This window comes from Kwoniella dendrophila, chromosome 7 (genome assembly GCF_036810415.1).
Source record: "Kwoniella dendrophila CBS 6074 chromosome 7, complete sequence".
NCBI lineage: Eukaryota > Fungi > Basidiomycota > Tremellomycetes > Tremellales > Cryptococcaceae > Kwoniella > Kwoniella dendrophila.
The window spans coordinates 992,294-1,010,314 of record NC_089482.1 but is presented as its reverse complement, the minus strand read 5'-3'; the positions used below and the strand labels follow the sequence as shown (position 1 = coordinate 1,010,314).

Sequence of the window (18,021 nt, the reverse complement as noted above, 5' to 3'; positions counted from 1 at the left end):
AGCTGTAAACTGTTATTACTCATTTCGTCCCATCTCACCATAAAATGCACGGAAACGTAATGACAAATCAGGGCTGGTCAATCCTTATCTGTCGATCAGCATTTCCCACATTCATGAGGTGAAAATGCCCATCCCAAAACGTTTCGATTTTACAGCTACATCCATAAATGACTTCAAGGTGGTCTAGATGTCTGTATATACAAAAGGAAGACGATTGTGGAATACACCACTTGAGTCTTTGGTGTCCATCTCATATCATCAAGGTATCAATAGTATTTGAAACAACAACCTCGGGCGCCGGACCTTCGCGGTGACGTTACCTCCGAGGTGGTCTTTTGCGACCGAAATGACGCTTCCATTCAATTTTTAAGGGTAATCACGATAATCTCTCGCTGCAGATTTGGCGGCCTTTCCATTCGATTTGACTTTGCAACTACCTTTATCGAGACCAGCAAGGTTGGGCTGAGAGAGGATCCATTGTAATGTTGGCTGAGCTAGTTGATCAGAACCGAATACGGTCAGCAGCTAAACAATGAGGGTCATGGCATATACCTCTTGTTACTGAAAATGCGCATACCTACTGGGCGCTCTTTAATTAGTGGTGTCCGATTGGACAAATGTTTTGCTGACAATCTGTCTTCCGGAACTTGAGCAGACCGCGGTGTGAACTGTGTCTTGCTACCTTTTTCTCGGCTTGTATGTTGTGGATGCTGCGATTTGGGTGCTTCTTGACCCTTTCTTGCCCATGAGTAATTCCAAACGACTTCAGTGCTTTCTTCTGCTTCGCCAAGTGCTGACTGATTAGACGAATGACCGTTGGTATCGGAGCAACTCGTTTCTGTGTATCTATCGATTTCTCCTTGCGTCAACGGCAATGGGGCAAGATAACTGAAGAGCCGTCTAGGTATTTGTGTATCTCGATAAAGTCGCTTGCAAGGTTTTTTCGCCTTATTACTTTGACATCGTATTGCGGATCAGCCATTGTATTTTCGAGATTGGTGGAAATGACTTACAGGGAGCCGGATGTGTAGTTTATCTTTCCTGACAACTTCTCAACTCAAAATACAATGGTCAAGCTTCAAGATGAATGATTAAGATTTCGGAGGATGTTATATTCTTGACTCGATCAAGAAATCAAAGTAAATGAAGATGTTAGTGTAAGAAGGAGGATAGAGTCAACGTCTCGATCTGGGGTAAATGCTTGTGGCAGATGTACCACGACACGTTGATGGTGTGACTTGATCGCATCGACGCACGGACCATGCTGGTTCTTCTTGCTCTTGTAAGCAATTTACATGAAAAATATATAGTAATACAGCAATATATACATATTACATTCGAACGCCAGGATTTTGATCTCGCCTCAAGTACACAGATCTTTTCAGAGAGGAATGCAATCTACAACTTTGCTCGGACAGTCTCCTCCTGTTCGTCGTTAACGATCATGCTGTTCATTTTCCTAATCGTAGCGGACGCGTCTTTGTCGATAGTTCTGACGAGGTCATGGCAAGTAGGGATATCATTGATGAGCCCGACAGCGATACCAGCGCTGCAGTTCGAAAGCGTCAATTATTTGCTTCTGTTCTGACAGGACATCGTACTTACGACCAGATTCCAGCATCGTAATCACCCGTCTCATATACTTTTTTACCTCTGGCACCGGCTACCAGCTCACGCAAATCTTCAAATTTGGCTCCTCCCGGTCTCCTCTCCAACCTTACTACCTCGGTTGATACGGCATTTCGGTAAACTCGAGCAGTATTACGCAGAGTTCTTTGTACGATATCAGCTAAATCTTCTATCCTGAACAGAAGAATGGGAAACCTACCGGAAGATATGGATTGTGTCCTTTTCCGTCGACTCGACGATCTTCTCTTTGATTTTTTGGTGAATGGGTGATTCTACTGTACACATAAATCGGGTTCCCATGTTGACGCCCTGAGATAGAGATCAGCCACTCCAATATTTACCATAATCAACTGGCTTACCGCTGCGCCAAGTGCCAAAGCAGAAGCCAGTCCACGGCCATTGGCAAAACCTCCAGATGCAATATAAGGTATCGATAGTTCGTTCGCGGCCCTGGCAAGCTATATTTATGTCAATGGTTAGAACCAAAAAAACCATGCTTAGAGTACTTACCAATACTAGACCCCCGATATCGTCTTCACCAGGATGACCGGCGCCTACCAAGGCAATCAGCTTGAATCAGTGAGGAGGGTATATTATAACTTACATTCGAAACCGTCAATACTTAATACGTCAACTCCCATTTTTTGACCGGAAAGAGCATGTTTTACGGTGACGCATTTGTGTATGATAAATCTCTTGGGTATCGCCTCGGAATCAGACCCTGGTGGTCTGTATGATTTGATAAATTCGATGAGGGGTTTTGCTATTTTACGAATAAGAGGTGAGCATTACCTTAATCAAGAACAGGACAAAAACCATTACTCACGATTATTTCCTGCTGTTTCAAATATATCCACTCCTTCCTCCAAAGCGGCACGAGCGTATCCAGCGCTGTAATCATGACGTTAGTAAGTACATTCAATATATCCACCTCAACTCACTAATCAGGTGGGTTTATCGACGGTAGTAACGTAATGTTTACACCCTTTTTCCAGATCAGCAAAATCATACACTCAAATTACTTACGAATCTTCCTTTGTTATCTCCTATACGCCTTTTTGTATCTCGAATAGCTTCTCTCAATGCATCTGGACTAGGCTGTGTTAGAGCAGTGAGCATACCCAAGGCCCCTGATACAGCAACAGCGGCGGCCAAAGGTGGGGTTCCGACCCATTGCATACCTGAGCGTTCTAACTTAGTAGGGTTCATGCGGTGACAGTACCTCAAGCTTACCACCTTGAACTATAGGATACTGACATCGACATCAGCAGAATAATAAACTTTCTGCGATCGGAAAAACTCACTTTTATCCCTAAGAGACGTGTTAATTCAGTCGCTATAGGCATGTTCCTCAATTGTTATTACTCCTAGTATATGTTGATTCAGTATCTAGTGGAAGGAATTATGCCGATCTATTCAGAATGGTAGTTGATTCTATACTTAGGCTGTAATAGCTATGATACCTGATCCCTCAATGTACATACATATATATATTATATAGATGTATCGAATGGAACTGAATACACCGAAGGAGTGATTCAACGTCAACATCTTGAAAGTGTAGATACAATAAAATACCGGTTATGATCTCGTGTCCCATAGCCGATGCTTAAGGCTGTTACTAAGCTCAAGGTACCTTCATCTACCAAACTACACCATTCATGTAATAATGTTGGAAGAAAATATGCATAAATGAATTGATCAAGTCGTATACAATGATGAAAAGAAACTACCGTCATCTATATACTCATGGGATATATATACGACTGTATCCATCAACCCTATGAACAACCAACATCAGCGCTATTCTTTTGCAAACAGGCACAAACTCACTTTCGTCGGCAGCAAGGACACATATGATCTTGAGCTGATAGTCGAGATGCTAAACTTTCTCGGCAGTCGTTACACAAGGCGAGACATCTAGTATGAGTCAGCAGATGCACTCTCTAGTCAAGAAAGGTCAACTCACCTGCATGGCCAGAGAATAGTATCTCTCATCTGGGTCATACAGACGACGCACGCTCTTCGTCTTTCGTCGTCTTCTTCGTCGACTGGACGATGAGCTGACAACAACCTTCTATCATGAACAATCTCCTGCAATCCTATACTTTGAGGTGGAGTAGGCGAACCATTCGTAAGTAACGCTGCATATCGTCGTCTGGTGAGTGGAGTAGAATATCGTGAAGTGAGGTGGGCAAGAAGAACAGGTTGAATATCTTCATCTTCGTCGCCTTGATGAGCGACTAGGTCCTGATACAGAGCTTGTTCTTCCATATCGCTGTCACCACTTTGATGACTGGATGTAGAGCTGGCATCGTCTTCCCACTCTTCGTCGTCGTCTTCAAGTTCTACCTGACCGAGGAGGAATCGGTTGTATGCTACAGCTTCGTTGTCATGATGTAGAATGTCGACACTGGAAGAGGCAGCTTGAGGTGTCGCCTCCCGAGCCCAACGTAACCGCCTTGCTTCTCGCTCCTCTCGTAAGGCTTGAACATCGTTCACACGTCGGGCAAGCCGTCTTCGAGCTATCGCCAAAGGCGGTTCTCTCCAAGCTTCTCGTCTCCAAACTCTCCAATGCCTTGGTCCGTACCACCACCTCTTTAACCAGGTCTTCTTGACCAGCTCGACTGATTTTCTACCAACGGGTGTCGCCAAAATAGCTCCCCATACCAAAGCCTTGATACTTTTACTACAAGCTCGCCAGAACGCTTTCTGTTCTTTCCAGTAAATACTTTCTCCTTGCGGATTGGCTAATTCGGAAACCTCGATGTTGGTGATTTCCATGTCGAATCCATTGACGCCAGTTACAAATGTCTTGTGAACATCGCTTCCAGTCGTGGTCATTTCGATCCAAGGTGCTCGGTGCTCCTCTACAGTGACGAGTTCGTTTCGTAAACCAGAATACTGGGTAGCTTCGATACAAGCTGTTCCGATCTTCAGGAGAGTGACACCAAAATCGTCGTGTGTATTGGGAATGACTCCTTCGTGGGGAAGTAAGCTGACCAAGGAGGGGATATACCCGTATGTGAACAGGAAAGTGGTCGCTTTGAGCATGACGGTGAATGTGATAACAATGGAGAGGAGCAGAGCCATCTGAATCATCATCATCAGCACTTGCGTACCTATATGACTCCTGAGAGACTCACCAGATGGGTCAGAAACGTGAAACTAGGGAATTTGAGCGGTGCGGTTGACAAGGCGTATACGAAATGGATCAAGCCGAGAGATCCACAGACACCGGTTGGCAAGAGCAGGTTATCTCGTAAGGAGGACGAGAGCTCGACAGCTTGCAACCAGGCGAGTTCGGTCAGACCGAGCCATAGTTGGAATAGCGCATGGACGTCAGGTCGTCCGCGTGTGTTGGATCCGGTCGGATGATGATGGGTAAGGGGAGAAGAGTACAGATGCAATAGGAAAGAATAGCCGAACTATAAGGATAATGATAAGCTCAAACACCTCAAGCTGATTTTAGAAGAACTTACCAGGTTGAAGCTGGCACCGACATCCCTTCTTCGCCTTGAACATGTCAGCGTGATCGTCTGAATACTTCACTTACGATCTGTCCAATCCGTTTGCTAAGCCTCCGCAAGCTAAACCCGTGCACACACTAACAAAGACTTGCCAACAGACTTTTTCCATTTCCATACTTTCAACCCAGTATCCTATTCGGTTGATGGGTTTGCCATATAAGCTATTGCTGTTGAGTTTAGGCCAGAGATTGGCAACTTGCAGCAAAACAACCGTAAAAATGACCCAAGCTCGTGTAAGCGCAAAGATACCAGGAAGTCTGATATATCTCGGCGTCGAATGATGGGTTAACATTTGAGATATTATATGACCAATTCGCTTGAGGCCACGGCGGGGTGGATGTGGAAGAGGTGGTGGTGGAGGACGTGGTCTTTGGACTATATGGTGTATACGGTTGAGAAGAATTGCCTAGAAAGGATTAGCTTGAAATCAAAGATTTGAAACTCACCATGATGACGAGCAGTATGCCATAGCCAGATCCAACGAAGCTAAGCGGTCCAACACCTCCAGCCAATGCTCTACCTTCTCCCGGTTCCTCGAATAGCTCTTCTAGATCGCTTTTATCGTGTGAGTGACGGGTAGTGGTAGTGGTGGCGTTGCCAGGCGAAGGTAATGAGAAGATGACTTGGTGAAGGAGATGGGACAGGCGTGTGCCCATCGCGCTTAGCATGGGCATTTTGGGTATATATCTTCGAGATTAGGGAGTTCCCATATGTTTGACGCATAGAATAATTCGTTTTTTGAACGCTTTAGTCGTTAACGACGATAACCATGAGACAGATAAAGGTGACACTTATCGAAATACATGGACAGACAGGATAATCTTAGCACTTTAAATAGGATTAAGTGATGCTGACGTCTTTCTGGGCAATGAGGTTGGCCACGTGGTGACCGGACAATAGCCGGGTAAAAAAAGTTGAAACGTTGCTTCTCTGCTCATTGCTTGTCATAACCTTAGTCTTAAGATAAGTTATATCTTGACTGAGAAACTCTGATTATTCTAATCATTTTGTGGATGACTTTGTAGACCATATCTCTCTTACAGGATGCTCCGTGACCACTCGGATACAGAGAATCTTGGTGAGCCATCAACACGCAGATCCGCATCGCCCATATCAGCAGACGACGATTTTTACGGTCTCGACGATCTACTACCTGAACCCGAGTCACCTTTACCAGCGCCATACTCTTTTTCAACCTATGAAATACCCTCCGATATTGATCTAACTGTAGAGGATGAGGACAATAGAGGCAGACAATTGGTACTGCGACTAGTGGGGAGTCATCCGCTGTGGGGTCATCATCTGTAAGTCGGCATCGTGATATGCTAAGTTAACGTGGTATAGTTGGAACACAGCTCGTATCTTTACAACTTTTCTACTAAAAAATCCTGGACTGGTGAAAGATCGATCGGTCTTAGAGCTAGGAGCTGGTGCTGCTCTACCTTCTATAGCTTGTGCTATTGCCGGAGCAAAACAAGTGGTGATTACGGATTACCCAGATACAGACTTGGTGGAGAATATGAGGTTTAATGTGGATACAAACGTTCCTGGAAATCTGAGAAGCAGCGTAGACGTCGTGGTAAGTCGGGTCATCATAAGACTTACGCTGAAGCTTGTATAGGGTCACCTTTGGGGACACGATGTCAAACATCTTATGGCTAGAACGGAAGATAAGGGATATGATACACTCATCCTCAGTGATTTGGTCTTTAACCATTCACAGGTGAGTCGAGCTAATAGGAGCTAGGCTGATATTTAGCATGACGCTCTGATCAAAACGGTTAATGCTACAACATCTCCTGATGGCTGTGTGTTAGTGTTCTTCACCTCTCATCGACCTCATTTGGTGAAAGAAGACAATGCATTTTTCCCTCGGTTGGCAGAGTCTGATGGCGGATGGGTGTACGAGAAGGTGGTGGAAGAATGGGCAGGTGCGATGTTTGAGGAGGATCCTGGAGATGAAAAAGTCAGAGGGACGGTGCATGGGTGGAAAGCTTGGCGAGTGAAGGATGGTCAAAAGGCAGGAGAGAAGGCAACATCATAAACGTCTAGAACTATACAGTATACACATGCATTACATTCGTAACAAGCTACATATTCGCATTTTCATCATAAGACATTAAGATTATATTTATCGAAATCGTGCAGGAATAGGTGGGACGGGAGGAACCGAATGAGGCATTTGCATTGGCATCTGCATCTGCATAGGTGGCATTGGCGGCATGGGTTGAGAGGCCATGGGTTGGGGAACATTCCGATTGGCAGATAGTCGCTAGCTGTCAGCGTTGAACAACGAAAAAGTAACTCACCTCGTAGTAGGCAAAGTCTTGCAGCAAACTGGTTTTCGACTTGTTTTGGTGGTCCAGGAAGATCTGTAAAACTTCACATCCCGCTTCATGAGGTAATTCTTGCGTATCACGGGAGTTGGTGATAGGCTTCTTTTCCGTTGTGTTGGTCAATCGGATATGTCGAAGGGCTCTGCTGGATTAGCGCAATTATGTTGACTGTGGACTCACTGTGAAGGGACATCTCGGACAAAGATCCATTTTACTTTGAAGATCCCTTTCCATTTATCTTGAGCCCAGACCGTCGAGTTGGTGGTTTCATCGACTCTACATATCAGCGCTGGTCATCAACATAAGTGACTCACGGGGTAAGCATCTCAGCAACACCACAGAAATGTCTTGACCCGTTTACAGAGAAGAATAGGTAGATAGGGCCGGTTTCGTTGGACTCTCGGAACGCATTGTCGAGTCGTTTGTTACCTAATACGGTGGATGACCAAATCTCGTGTTTGAGTGATTTTTGCACGTCCTCCTCCTACAAATGTCAGCGAGCGTACAAACTGTAGTAGACTCACGGTGTAAGACTTGATGACAAAGAATCTTGCTGCTTGAGGTCGGCAATTGTAGGTAGCGGGATTCAAACCTTTTTGTCTGGCCAACTCAATCACGTCTCGGTCTTGATGTTGCATGGCGGTGTTGGGTGGTGAAGGGTAGGCGGGATTGAATGGTGCACCAAGATGGAACGGTTGCATAGGCTGTTGCAAATATGGTGGTACGAATTGGTCAAATCCACGAGGGGTAGGGTGTCTGTATGTATCGAAATTTCTAGGTGCTGGATCTGCTCCAACAAGACTCGTGACCCAGCTGGGTTCATCGGCAGGGTGGGCGGATTGAGGGTGTCGCAGAATGTCTGTTTCGAGAGGATTCATCATTCTTCGACCAAGATTCATCGCATCGAAAGCGTTTTGAAGCTGTTGAGATGCTGCCCGATTCCATCCATCGTCTTGCGTGGGAATTCCAGGTGACCACACACTGGGTACAATGGGACTGATGGGTGGATGATCGGGTTCTTTGCGTTTCTCTCGCTGTTCTAGTGTCAACACAGCTGGACTCTTCTCTAATCGGTCTCGAACTCGAGTAGACGAGCCGTATCCTTGCGTCAAACTTTGATGACGTTTGAGATCCGCACCGGGCGTGTTGTCGACAGGAAATAGCTGGAACGGTGGGAAAGCGGCGGTCGATGAGACGGGTGGTGGGGTTGGTGGTGACTGAGTTGTTGAAGTGGATAATGGCTGCATTGTAGGTCGATTGGAGTTTTTGAGACTAGAACTTCGACCAAGACCACCGTTCTCGGGATGTTTTGCTTGAGCTCGAAGACTTTGAGTTCGTGAAACGGTTGCTTGTTCTTCAACAGGTTGGATAGGGAGAGAGACACGGTTGAACATGGCAAGGGATGAAAGTGAATGAGATGGAGCATGGTTGGGGGAAGTGGGGTCTTGAGATACTCGTCTTGGAGGTCGGGGCGGTGGTGCCATACTGGTCATGATGGGTTTGGGCATCTCAGGTGGTGTTTCGTTTCGTCGAACGCCAACTGTCTGTCAGCGATATTAATTATAGTAGAAACTTACCTCTTCTAGACGGGAGCGAGCTTTGTCTGCTCAATCCTTTGCCCCAATTGGATGCCTGATCATCTTCTGTCTCCAGCAGGACTTCCTCAGTCCTAACTTCTCGTCCACTCCCCTTTCGTACTAATCCTCCTTCTGATGTTCCAGATGAAAGACTACCACTTCTGAACCTGTTAGGACCTGATCTCATCCTTGATCCGTGGAATGCAGACGATGCAGCTGAATTGGTCGAGATAGATAGAGAAGGTTGGTGTCGGGTAGTCGAAACAGTGTTGGCCCGTCGTAACAGTGACTCGCTATCGGGTGCTGGAGGACCATCGTGTGAAGGCGGTGCAGGAGCACCAAACGAGTTGGCAGAAGGTCCTCGAGGTTGTCGTATCGGTGCGACCGGTGCTGATGCCATATTGTCCAAGTGCAGTCGAAATGCAAGAAACGGTAAGATGAAAGGGACTGTTGATGGAATTGACAAGAACGTGAAATGGATAATATGGAAGAATGAAGAGATTTGAAGAGAGATGATTCAAGATAAGTCTCAACTTTAGTTCTAGTGGTTTAGCGGTTGAAAAGCGGATCTGTGCGTGTGACGTTTTGTCTCCACCTTGGCGCTTGATCTGGCACCGAATTGTAAAGGGTAAGGTTAAATCACGAACAGAGAACGACAAACAGAATGCATAGGAATGCAGGTAGATGCATAATTCATAGCACAGACAGAATATGGCTCATAAAGAGATTCTGAGTGTTAGCTGTGACCATACGAGATGATCAAAGAAGATGAAGATTACCTGCAATCAAAGGAACCAATTTTGCTGGTAATTATCGTGCAACAAAGACGCGTTTCACAAGGTTGTGAGCCGAGAAGGTTGGAATGCAATTTCCTTTAATCATATTATGTTGATAAGTCTCAATTCAATTTACCGTATGAGAAACTATTTGCCTTCACGGTGGTACAGATGATATCTATTAAGCGAATAACATGCATGGCCTGTCAAACAGGAGTTACTAAGTAACATAATAACCCATTAGCAGAATATATACTTCTACTGATCACGTCAAATAGAGAGGTTCATCACGATTCGCTTGTCTTTTCTGCTCTTCACCTGTCTCGTTCACTGTTGATACGTGTAGTTCAGCACACCATTCATACTTAAGCAACAGTCTGATACTATTATCTTTCGAATGATCGGGTGGGGACCGTAGAGGAGTTTGCGATTTAGCCCATAATACAGCATTATCAGCATTATAAGCACTATAAGCTTTCGCGTGATACATATTTGCCCAGTTTAGAAGTCTCCAATCAAGAAGCAGGAGATTCTATGGATATGCAAGATGAGAGCTTACCAAAGGTATCTTAACTTGTGTCAGTGCTGAAATCAAGGAGTGTTTATTTAGAGTTATCGAACTAGTTATACAAGAAGAACTGCAAGGTACCTTAGCTGTTCACGCGATGCGGTTGAAAAGTAATGTCTTATCAATGGTTGTTTACTATGATGCATGAATATAGGACGAGTATATCACTGATGCACAGTTGATTATGTACTTATTTATTTGTTTCTTACTTTCTTGATACTAAATACCCGGAAATGATTTTGATCGTTTTTGAGACAGATAACCAATTAAATCTACTCGTGACACTTTTTAAGTTCCTTCTTCACATGCACTTCTTCTTATTTACTTCTGGACTAATACTTGTTACTTGGTGGATCTCCGCTAGGAATACTTGGGAACACCTAGGAGGACGATCTATTTTTCTTCATCATCGTCTTCCTCTTCTTCCTCGGCAGCTTCTTCATCGTCACCAGCTTCTATGACATGAGAACAGATTCCTGTTAGCGAGACCCATAGCATTCAAGGGATTATTGAAGAGAGTCGAGTGACATCGATCAACTTACCCTCATCATCATCAGGTGATTCAGGAGCATCAACTTCTTCGTCGTCTTCGTCTTCGTCAGCTGCATTTGGATCGAGATCGGCATTCTTCCATGCTTCGGGCTATGACAATCATTCAAGTTAGCTAAGTTAACCATTGCACTCTTGGGCTCGTATATATCTCCATTGAATGCTACCAGGAGATAGGGAAATTTCCATTATGCTTTTTGACCTCATCCATTCCAACGCGATCTGCCTCGAGGAAGGAGACTTACTTTGGAGTAATCAACTTTCGTTCGGTTTCTCTTTCCAGTTACAATAGGTGTATCATCCTCATCATCTTCATCATCTTCTTCCTCCTCTTCTTCAGCAGGTTCTTCAGTTGATTTGCCTTTACCTTTATCGGCTGGGGCGTTTTCTGTTTTGGCTCTGTTGCGAGAGGAAAGAAAAGTGGATATCAGCATAAAAGGTATAGATCTTGTTTGTTTGGCGCATGTTGAGAGGTCAAAACAAAATATTCACTTTTTATCAGTTTCTTCACCTTCAGGTAAATCCTGTGCTTTTCTCTTTTCTCCAACTTCAGCTGATTCTGTTGTTGTAGCTTCTTTGGCAGCTTCAGTTGGAGTTTCAGTTGATGATTCTACTGTTTTGGCCTCTTCAGCTCCGGGAGCTGTTTCCAATGCTTTAGCTTCTTGTTCGGACATTGCGATCAACTCTGTTCTGGTTGGATTTGGTAGGTAAGTTTAGTTAATAGAAAAAGGAAGAAAGAAGGAAGGAAAAGTACAGTTAGTTATATGAGAGAATGAGGGTATTGAGAGAGGCTGGTTATACTCCACCGAACGGAGCAATATCTTAATTGTATATTAATCATTAATCGATACGCGTCGGGGATATTACATGTACACTAGTATATGATACACGCGTCAAACGTCATATCAATTCGCTGATTTAATTAGGCTACCCCTATAATGCGTGTTACGTAACTGTTGTAGCAGAGTGGAGGTTCTTCGATAATATTTCAGCTTGGATGATTTTTGTTGACTTTTTGCACTTGCAGGTGAAAAGCAAATATCATGAAATTTCAGCATATTCTTCAGCTTGATTGAGATTGTAGGACATAACTTTTGTCGCATATTCTTCACTATCAGCTTATATATCAGTCGCATACACCTCGGATATACGCAGGTCACATTGTATATCAAAAAATGACAACTCAAGCGGGACCTTCAAGGGATATTTTACGATTTACCACACATCGACATTTACGTCAAAGGATTTTACTCTCGATATTATCGGGTAAATCAATCAGAGTAGATGGAATAAGGTCAGATGATGTACAAGTTGGTCTGCGCGATTATGAAATCAATCTACTGAGGTTAGCGGAGAAAGTAACAAATGGTAGTACAATAGAAATTTCTGTTACAGGTGATTATCCTTCTTTCACTTCTAAAATGTTTGTTAGTTTTTAGGCAGCTAGCTAAATCATTCGATATTTTCGTTTGACAGGTACATCCTTCTTGTTCCATCCTGGTCTCTTACCTGGTGGAAATTATACACATACTTGTCATATCGGTAGATCAATAGGTTATTATCTAGAATTGTTAATACCTTTAGCACCATTCTGTAAAAAGCCTTTCGAGATAAATTTGTACGGTGTAACTGGTGAAGAAGGTAGAGATATGTCTGTAAGTGTCACCAACAGTCGTATCCATTCACAGATCACCATAATCCCTGTATCACCTCTTACAAACTTTAACCTCTAGACTTTGCGTTTACTGGATCTTCACCGCATGGTACAATGAGGTTTTACTGACAAAAACTGTGATTGATGTTTAATAGGTTGATATGATCAGAACAGTCACTTTACCGCATTTACATTTATTCGGTGTGACAGATGGATTAGAATTACAGATCAAGAAAAGAGGTTCAGCACCTTTAGGAGGTGGTCAAGCTGTCTTCAAATGTCCTGTTGTTCGAACGTTGAAAACTATACAATTTTTGGAAAAAGGTAAAATAAAGAAGATTAGAGGTGTAGCGTGAGTTCAGATTTATGTGTATCGAAGACATTGGGCAAATCATATTGATACTTCATTTGTACAGTTACTCGACGAGAGTATCACCTCAATTCGCAAACAGAATGGTTGAATCTGCTCGTTCAATCTTAAATAGATATATACCTGATATATATCTGATAACGGATGTATACAAAGGTGAAGATTCTGGAAAGTGAGTTATCACACTTGTTGATTATTTTTCACGATAAGTAATCATTCTGACGTGGTCATAGATCACCTGGATATGGATTAACGCTAGTATCCCAATCAACAACATCTTCAATTCATTCATCAGAAACCTTGTCAATACCCAATCCTGATAAGCCTCAAACCCCAGAGGAAATCGCATTAAATGCAACAAGACTACTGTTAGAAGAAATCAAAGAAGGGGGCTGCATAGATTCTAAACATCAATGGTTAATTTCTTTATTGATGGCTCTAGGTAAAGAAGATGTGTCCAAAGTTAAAATGGGTCCCCTAACTTCACACACGTGAGTTGAAACGTTGTTTTCGATAACAATCGCCAGCATCATAATATACTGATCACAAGCTAATCTTACCATGTTTAATCGATCAGTATACAATTTTACCGCGACATGTTATCATTTTTCGGAACCAAATATAAATTAGTCGAAGATAAGAAAACAGGTGAAGTCGATGTTAGTTGTATCGGTATTGGTTATAGTAACGTCAATAAGTCAATGGCATAGGTTTGGAAAGCTACATCCGAACGGTATGGCTTTGTTTCTTTTTGGACAGTTTCAAGTAGGTCGTATACCTTATGCATATTGTATAATAATTGGGTAAAGGGAAGAAATATGATTATATACAAAAATTCACTAAATCAATTTACTAATCTTGACATATTATTCTGGTTCCATTATTTTCAATTGTGGCAGTCCGTGTTAGTTTAAGCTTTTACACCGATAATAGTCGAGCGTCAAACATCCCTTCCCGTAGCCGAATCCAACCATTCCATATTCATTCCGTATATTCTATTCTCCTCTTCTTCATGTTACGACCCATTTTCGACTTATCGACTGCCATCAACTACGAAAAGATCATTTTGTTTCAGGATTATCACCATGTACATACCCATGATACGATTGATGTTGATTTGATGACATGTCAGATGGTCCCCATTCAGAAGGCCTATAGGTTGGACTCATCCAACCTAATCCCAATAGTCTCACTACATTTCCTGGTCTTAGACCTCCTCCACTACTATCTTTGCTAGATGAAGATGTTGGAATGTTGGATGACGAAGAAGTTGAAACTATCCTCTTACCTTGTTTGCTCATCTTGACAAAATCTAGAGTCTCTGCATGTTCCTCAGTCAAGTTTATATGGGAATTCGGTCTAACTGAAAGTAGATCCGATTTTCTATCACGTTGAGCAGAATTGATATCGATTTGTAATGATGCTCGAGGTGCACTTAATTTAGCTTCTCGTTCTTTTTCTTTCCCCTTCTCTTGGAAATATGCTGCTTCTCTGGGGTACGAGAGGATAGAACTAATTGATCAAAACTGAAGGTTAGCTGACCTTATGTGCAACAGAGCCAAGAAGGGATTCAGGGGTGATTATCCGACTACCACCTTTCGCAACTTACCTGCTATTATCCCCCAATTCATGTTCATGACTTTTGTTATGAATACCACTAACAAAAACATCCATGGTTCTACATAAATCAATCATTTCTTCTTCTTCACCAGGAACTACACCATCTTCTCTAGTCATTTCTGCCCCTCCAACTTTGGCCTTTCTCCTTTGGTATAATAATTCATAAAAGACTGCTGCATCCGCATCAATCTCGACAGGGATCAAATCAGTCAACATAGGTACACCTTGTGCAATTTCTGGTGGTAATAAAGGAACTCTGACTTTAAGGAATTCAGCAATGTTTGATGGAGGCGCAGGTTTAGCTTGAAAATCGTCTAAAGGTGTTGCAAATGACGCTAAATAATCGATCATTGTGTCGTTGTTGTTCTAGTTACAGTGTATGTGATCAGCTTCATGAGATATAGCTCAATAGTAAACGACTGCGAACGAAACTAAAACACTTACTCTGATAAATGACGAGAACCTAGCTATTTCTGGATCTTTGATGGTATCACTTATGGTGAAGAAAGCTGTTGAATGAAAGATCTTGGCTATCAAGGTCAAGGTTTTCTGAACTGAACTTTTAGGTAAACCTCTGGAAAGACCAAATAGATTCGGTCTCATGAGGGCTGGACCGATAAGTCGGAGCTAAAAATATGAGCGTCAGTGAGCATTCTAGTGTGAATGTTCAGTTCACTTACGAAAAGGAAGGAAGATACAGATTTATACCACATAGTCCGTCTGCGACGCAGCTATATGTAAGTTCAAAGGTAGCTGCCAGGCATCAATAGGGATCAATAGGGTGACTTACTCGGCGTGATTTTCCTTGACCTCCTTGAAGAGAGTTGCAAAGATTTTTCTAAGAACGCTGGAGAAGTAATGTAATCATGTTAGATTCATGTAGCTACAAACAGAAACATGTTGTTGCTACTTACTTTGGAAACACTCCCCTTTGAGCTGTGCGGCAAACAATCAGTTCATGTACATACGACCGACATTAATACTCACTGTACATATCGTTCCAACAATCATCCAAGAGTTTGTTCATACTCTTTGTGCTCTCATTATGCACTTCAATTTCATTTTCGAGAATGTAATTTATAGTTGGTCCGATTGATAATCTCAAAAAGTCGGAGCAAATCAACCTCATTGTCGCCTCTAAGAGTCGAGTCAATGGTGTATTACTGCGGAAGAGCACATCTCCGCCTAAACACAATGATTAGTGACATTATATCCATTGAATCGGTGCTCCGTGGTATATATAGCTCGAGCTAAACACTTACTAACTTTGGCTTCAATCTGACTCATTTCTGTTATTCTGGGAAAGATGAGACCTAGAGCCCAGTAAAACCTTGTGTACATATCTACACATTGATCGAGCAATCCTTTCGCCATCAAGTAGTAGGTGATTTGGTTGCCACCCCGTCCATAGTATACCTAGCATCCTTCAATCAGTAAAACATCCTTGATTCCGGATGTTCCATCAAACAAACAAAGCTCACTTCAGGTAATGTATAGTTTTCACCTCCTATAATATTGACAGATCTATAGATGATATTGAGACGTATCTCTCCAATGACTTGACCAGTCAAAGAAATGATCGGATATCTCTCATCTTTCACTTTGAGCATAGCTGAAACTAAAGGTAGATTCACTGTAGCAAAGTGTTGTGGCGTTTTACCTGATCGTAACTTGTATATCTTCAGTCCTGTGTTCAATATAGGTGTCAGCATCCAATACAGAACCTATCTGAAGTTTAGCTGGGACATTCGACAACTCACTACAGGTGGAGAACTCTCGCATATTCTCGAAATTGAACACTTCAGCCCAAAATGGAGATTCTGATCGTTCTTCCGCTTGCGCCCAAGTTGTTTGACCGATCATGATCTTGTCGGTATATCTAGGACGGGATAGATTCATGATCAGCATGTGGAAGTCTGCAAGAAGACAAGCCGTAATAGATCAAAAGGCAGACGTATGATCACTTGCGGACCAAACAAAAAACAAAATAAAAACAACATAAAAGCATTTTACACTTACATTTCGACTTTTAATTTATCTTTAGCAGCCCAACCAGGTTTATAATCATTATTCTTATCTTGTAAAAAAGAAACTTTTGTACTGGAAATGTTATGATTATGATTACTATATTCACTTTTTGATCTTATACTCAGTTGATCGAATGATCCAACTTCACCTGGTTTACTATTTACTTGACCGTAACCATTTAAACTAAGATTTGAGAATGGTATATTTTCTTGTAAATCTAGGACTTTAATTTCTAACCTTCTATGTAATCTAGGTAGAAGTGTTCCACCAAATGATCTAAGTAACACAAACCATTCAAATTTTTCTTTTTCAGTCAAAAATTCTAATAATAGAATCTTATCTGAAGACGAATCCCTTTCTCTTGACGGCATTGGACTAGCTGACGTTGATGAATCTAGGATTATGTTTTCTTCGTTATCATAATCGACAGCATCTGTATCCAAATTCAAGTTTGATTGATCTTCTATAGGCTTGATCTTACTATTACCGAGTTGTTCAGTTTTGGTAGTTACAGTATAACCTCTTGCTCTCTTACCAAATTTACTAAAAGTCGAATTTTGTGATTTTAGAGGTCTACTACCTGTAGATATTGATTTTCGACTATTATCATTATTATTGACTCTTCCTTCTATAGCTAAATATTCTGATAGATGCAATGACAAGACATGTGGTTTAGCATACACTGATGGATCAACTTTTTGTACATCATCATTTAACCAATTAATTTCTGGGATTGGTCTTAATACTTGTCTAAAAGCAATTTCATCGTTATCGTAAATGGTTAATCCACCACCTTGCTGACCACCATCACCGTGCAAATGAATAACTATAACAGCTCTTCTCCATTTATTTGTTAATGTACCTGTCCTTTTTTGTGATTCTCTGGTTCCACTCAATGGAGGTAGTTGAGGGATAGACCGTGCGTCTAATATGAAATTCCATTAGCATGCTGGATCAGTCAGGTGAGTTAGATAGTAATAATCACACTTACGTCTCAAGGTTGCTCGCTGTGTATCAAATCCATCTCCATCCCATTGAACCGATTCTTTCCCATTGCTGTCAAAGGATGGCGGAGGTGGTATAGGATATGAAGCTAAAGGTTTTACTGTAGATTCAGGTGCAATAAAAGCATTTCGACTACCTCCACTAGATGATTTAGGTCTTAATTGCAACTGTTCAAAGCGAATGTCAGCTACAATCCTTTGAATATACAAAAAGTTCACTTACCAATGACAAGGCGGAAGATGCCCGCTTTTTCTTGGAAGTTTCCCAATCATTTTGAGTGGGTGGTAAAGCGTCATATGTAGTCAAGCAATAGTTGATTTCAGCTTGAAAGACTGAAGGCATATTTTTGGGTATCGATGATGGTTTCGCCAAAAAAGAA

General features: G+C 42.3%; 8 protein-coding genes across 8 annotated transcripts; 2 read left to right on the top strand and 6 right to left on the bottom strand.

The window, feature by feature from the left end:
* Positions 1-1,398: 1,398 nt before the first annotated feature.
* L201_005582 (uncharacterized protein) lies at positions 1,399-2,975 on the bottom strand (the record flags this gene model as incomplete). The annotated part of the gene is made up of 11 exons (XM_066221312.1): positions 1,399-1,549; positions 1,606-1,773; positions 1,829-1,938; positions 1,989-2,087; positions 2,140-2,183; positions 2,234-2,392; positions 2,456-2,520; positions 2,571-2,614; positions 2,767-2,810; positions 2,863-2,881; positions 2,934-2,975. The coding sequence occupies 11 exons, from the start codon at positions 2,973-2,975 to the stop codon at positions 1,399-1,401; spliced, it is 945 nt and encodes a 314-aa protein (XP_066077409.1).
* Positions 2,976-3,376: 401 nt separating this feature from the next.
* On the bottom strand, positions 3,377-5,833 carry L201_005581 (uncharacterized protein; the record flags this gene model as incomplete). Its single annotated transcript, XM_066221311.1, has 7 exons — positions 3,377-3,410; positions 3,463-3,549; positions 3,599-4,722; positions 4,776-5,057; positions 5,112-5,145; positions 5,242-5,291; positions 5,606-5,833. 7 exons carry the CDS (start codon positions 5,831-5,833, stop codon positions 3,377-3,379), a joined length of 1,839 nt encoding a protein of 612 aa, XP_066077408.1.
* A 370-nt stretch (positions 5,834-6,203) lies between these two features.
* Positions 6,204-7,203, top strand: L201_005580 (uncharacterized protein; the record flags this gene model as incomplete). The annotated part of the gene is made up of 4 exons (XM_066221310.1): positions 6,204-6,448; positions 6,504-6,738; positions 6,781-6,864; positions 6,919-7,203. The coding sequence occupies 4 exons, from the start codon at positions 6,204-6,206 to the stop codon at positions 7,201-7,203; spliced, it is 849 nt and encodes a 282-aa protein (XP_066077407.1).
* An 87-nt stretch (positions 7,204-7,290) lies between these two features.
* Positions 7,291-8,979, bottom strand: L201_005579 (uncharacterized protein; the record flags this gene model as incomplete). The annotated part of the gene is made up of 2 exons (XM_066221309.1): positions 7,291-7,431; positions 8,020-8,979. 2 exons carry the CDS (start codon positions 8,977-8,979, stop codon positions 7,291-7,293), a joined length of 1,101 nt encoding a protein of 366 aa, XP_066077406.1.
* Positions 8,980-9,055: 76 nt separating this feature from the next.
* On the bottom strand, positions 9,056-9,472 carry L201_005578 (uncharacterized protein; the record flags this gene model as incomplete). The annotated part of the gene is made up of 1 exon (XM_066221308.1): positions 9,056-9,472. One exon carries the CDS (start codon positions 9,470-9,472, stop codon positions 9,056-9,058), a length of 417 nt encoding a protein of 138 aa, XP_066077405.1.
* A 1,337-nt stretch (positions 9,473-10,809) lies between these two features.
* Positions 10,810-11,639, bottom strand: L201_005577 (uncharacterized protein; the record flags this gene model as incomplete). The annotated part of the gene is made up of 4 exons (XM_066221307.1): positions 10,810-10,871; positions 10,959-11,058; positions 11,211-11,364; positions 11,458-11,639. The coding sequence occupies 4 exons, from the start codon at positions 11,637-11,639 to the stop codon at positions 10,810-10,812; spliced, it is 498 nt and encodes a 165-aa protein (XP_066077404.1).
* A 501-nt stretch (positions 11,640-12,140) lies between these two features.
* L201_005576 (18S rRNA biogenesis protein RCL1) lies at positions 12,141-13,699 on the top strand (the record flags this gene model as incomplete). Its single annotated transcript, XM_066221306.1, has 6 exons — positions 12,141-12,360; positions 12,442-12,620; positions 12,775-12,971; positions 13,036-13,161; positions 13,223-13,480; positions 13,567-13,699. 6 exons carry the CDS (start codon positions 12,141-12,143, stop codon positions 13,697-13,699), a joined length of 1,113 nt encoding a protein of 370 aa, XP_066077403.1.
* A 351-nt stretch (positions 13,700-14,050) lies between these two features.
* Positions 14,051-17,984, bottom strand: L201_005575 (uncharacterized protein; the record flags this gene model as incomplete). The annotated part of the gene is made up of 13 exons (XM_066221305.1): positions 14,051-14,501; positions 14,599-14,975; positions 15,054-15,236; positions 15,290-15,329; positions 15,400-15,456; positions 15,524-15,545; positions 15,597-15,794; positions 15,872-16,025; positions 16,091-16,296; positions 16,370-16,488; positions 16,629-17,562; positions 17,629-17,809; positions 17,865-17,984. The coding sequence occupies 13 exons, from the start codon at positions 17,982-17,984 to the stop codon at positions 14,051-14,053; spliced, it is 3,042 nt and encodes a 1,013-aa protein (XP_066077402.1).
* Positions 17,985-18,021: the final 37 nt, after the last annotated feature.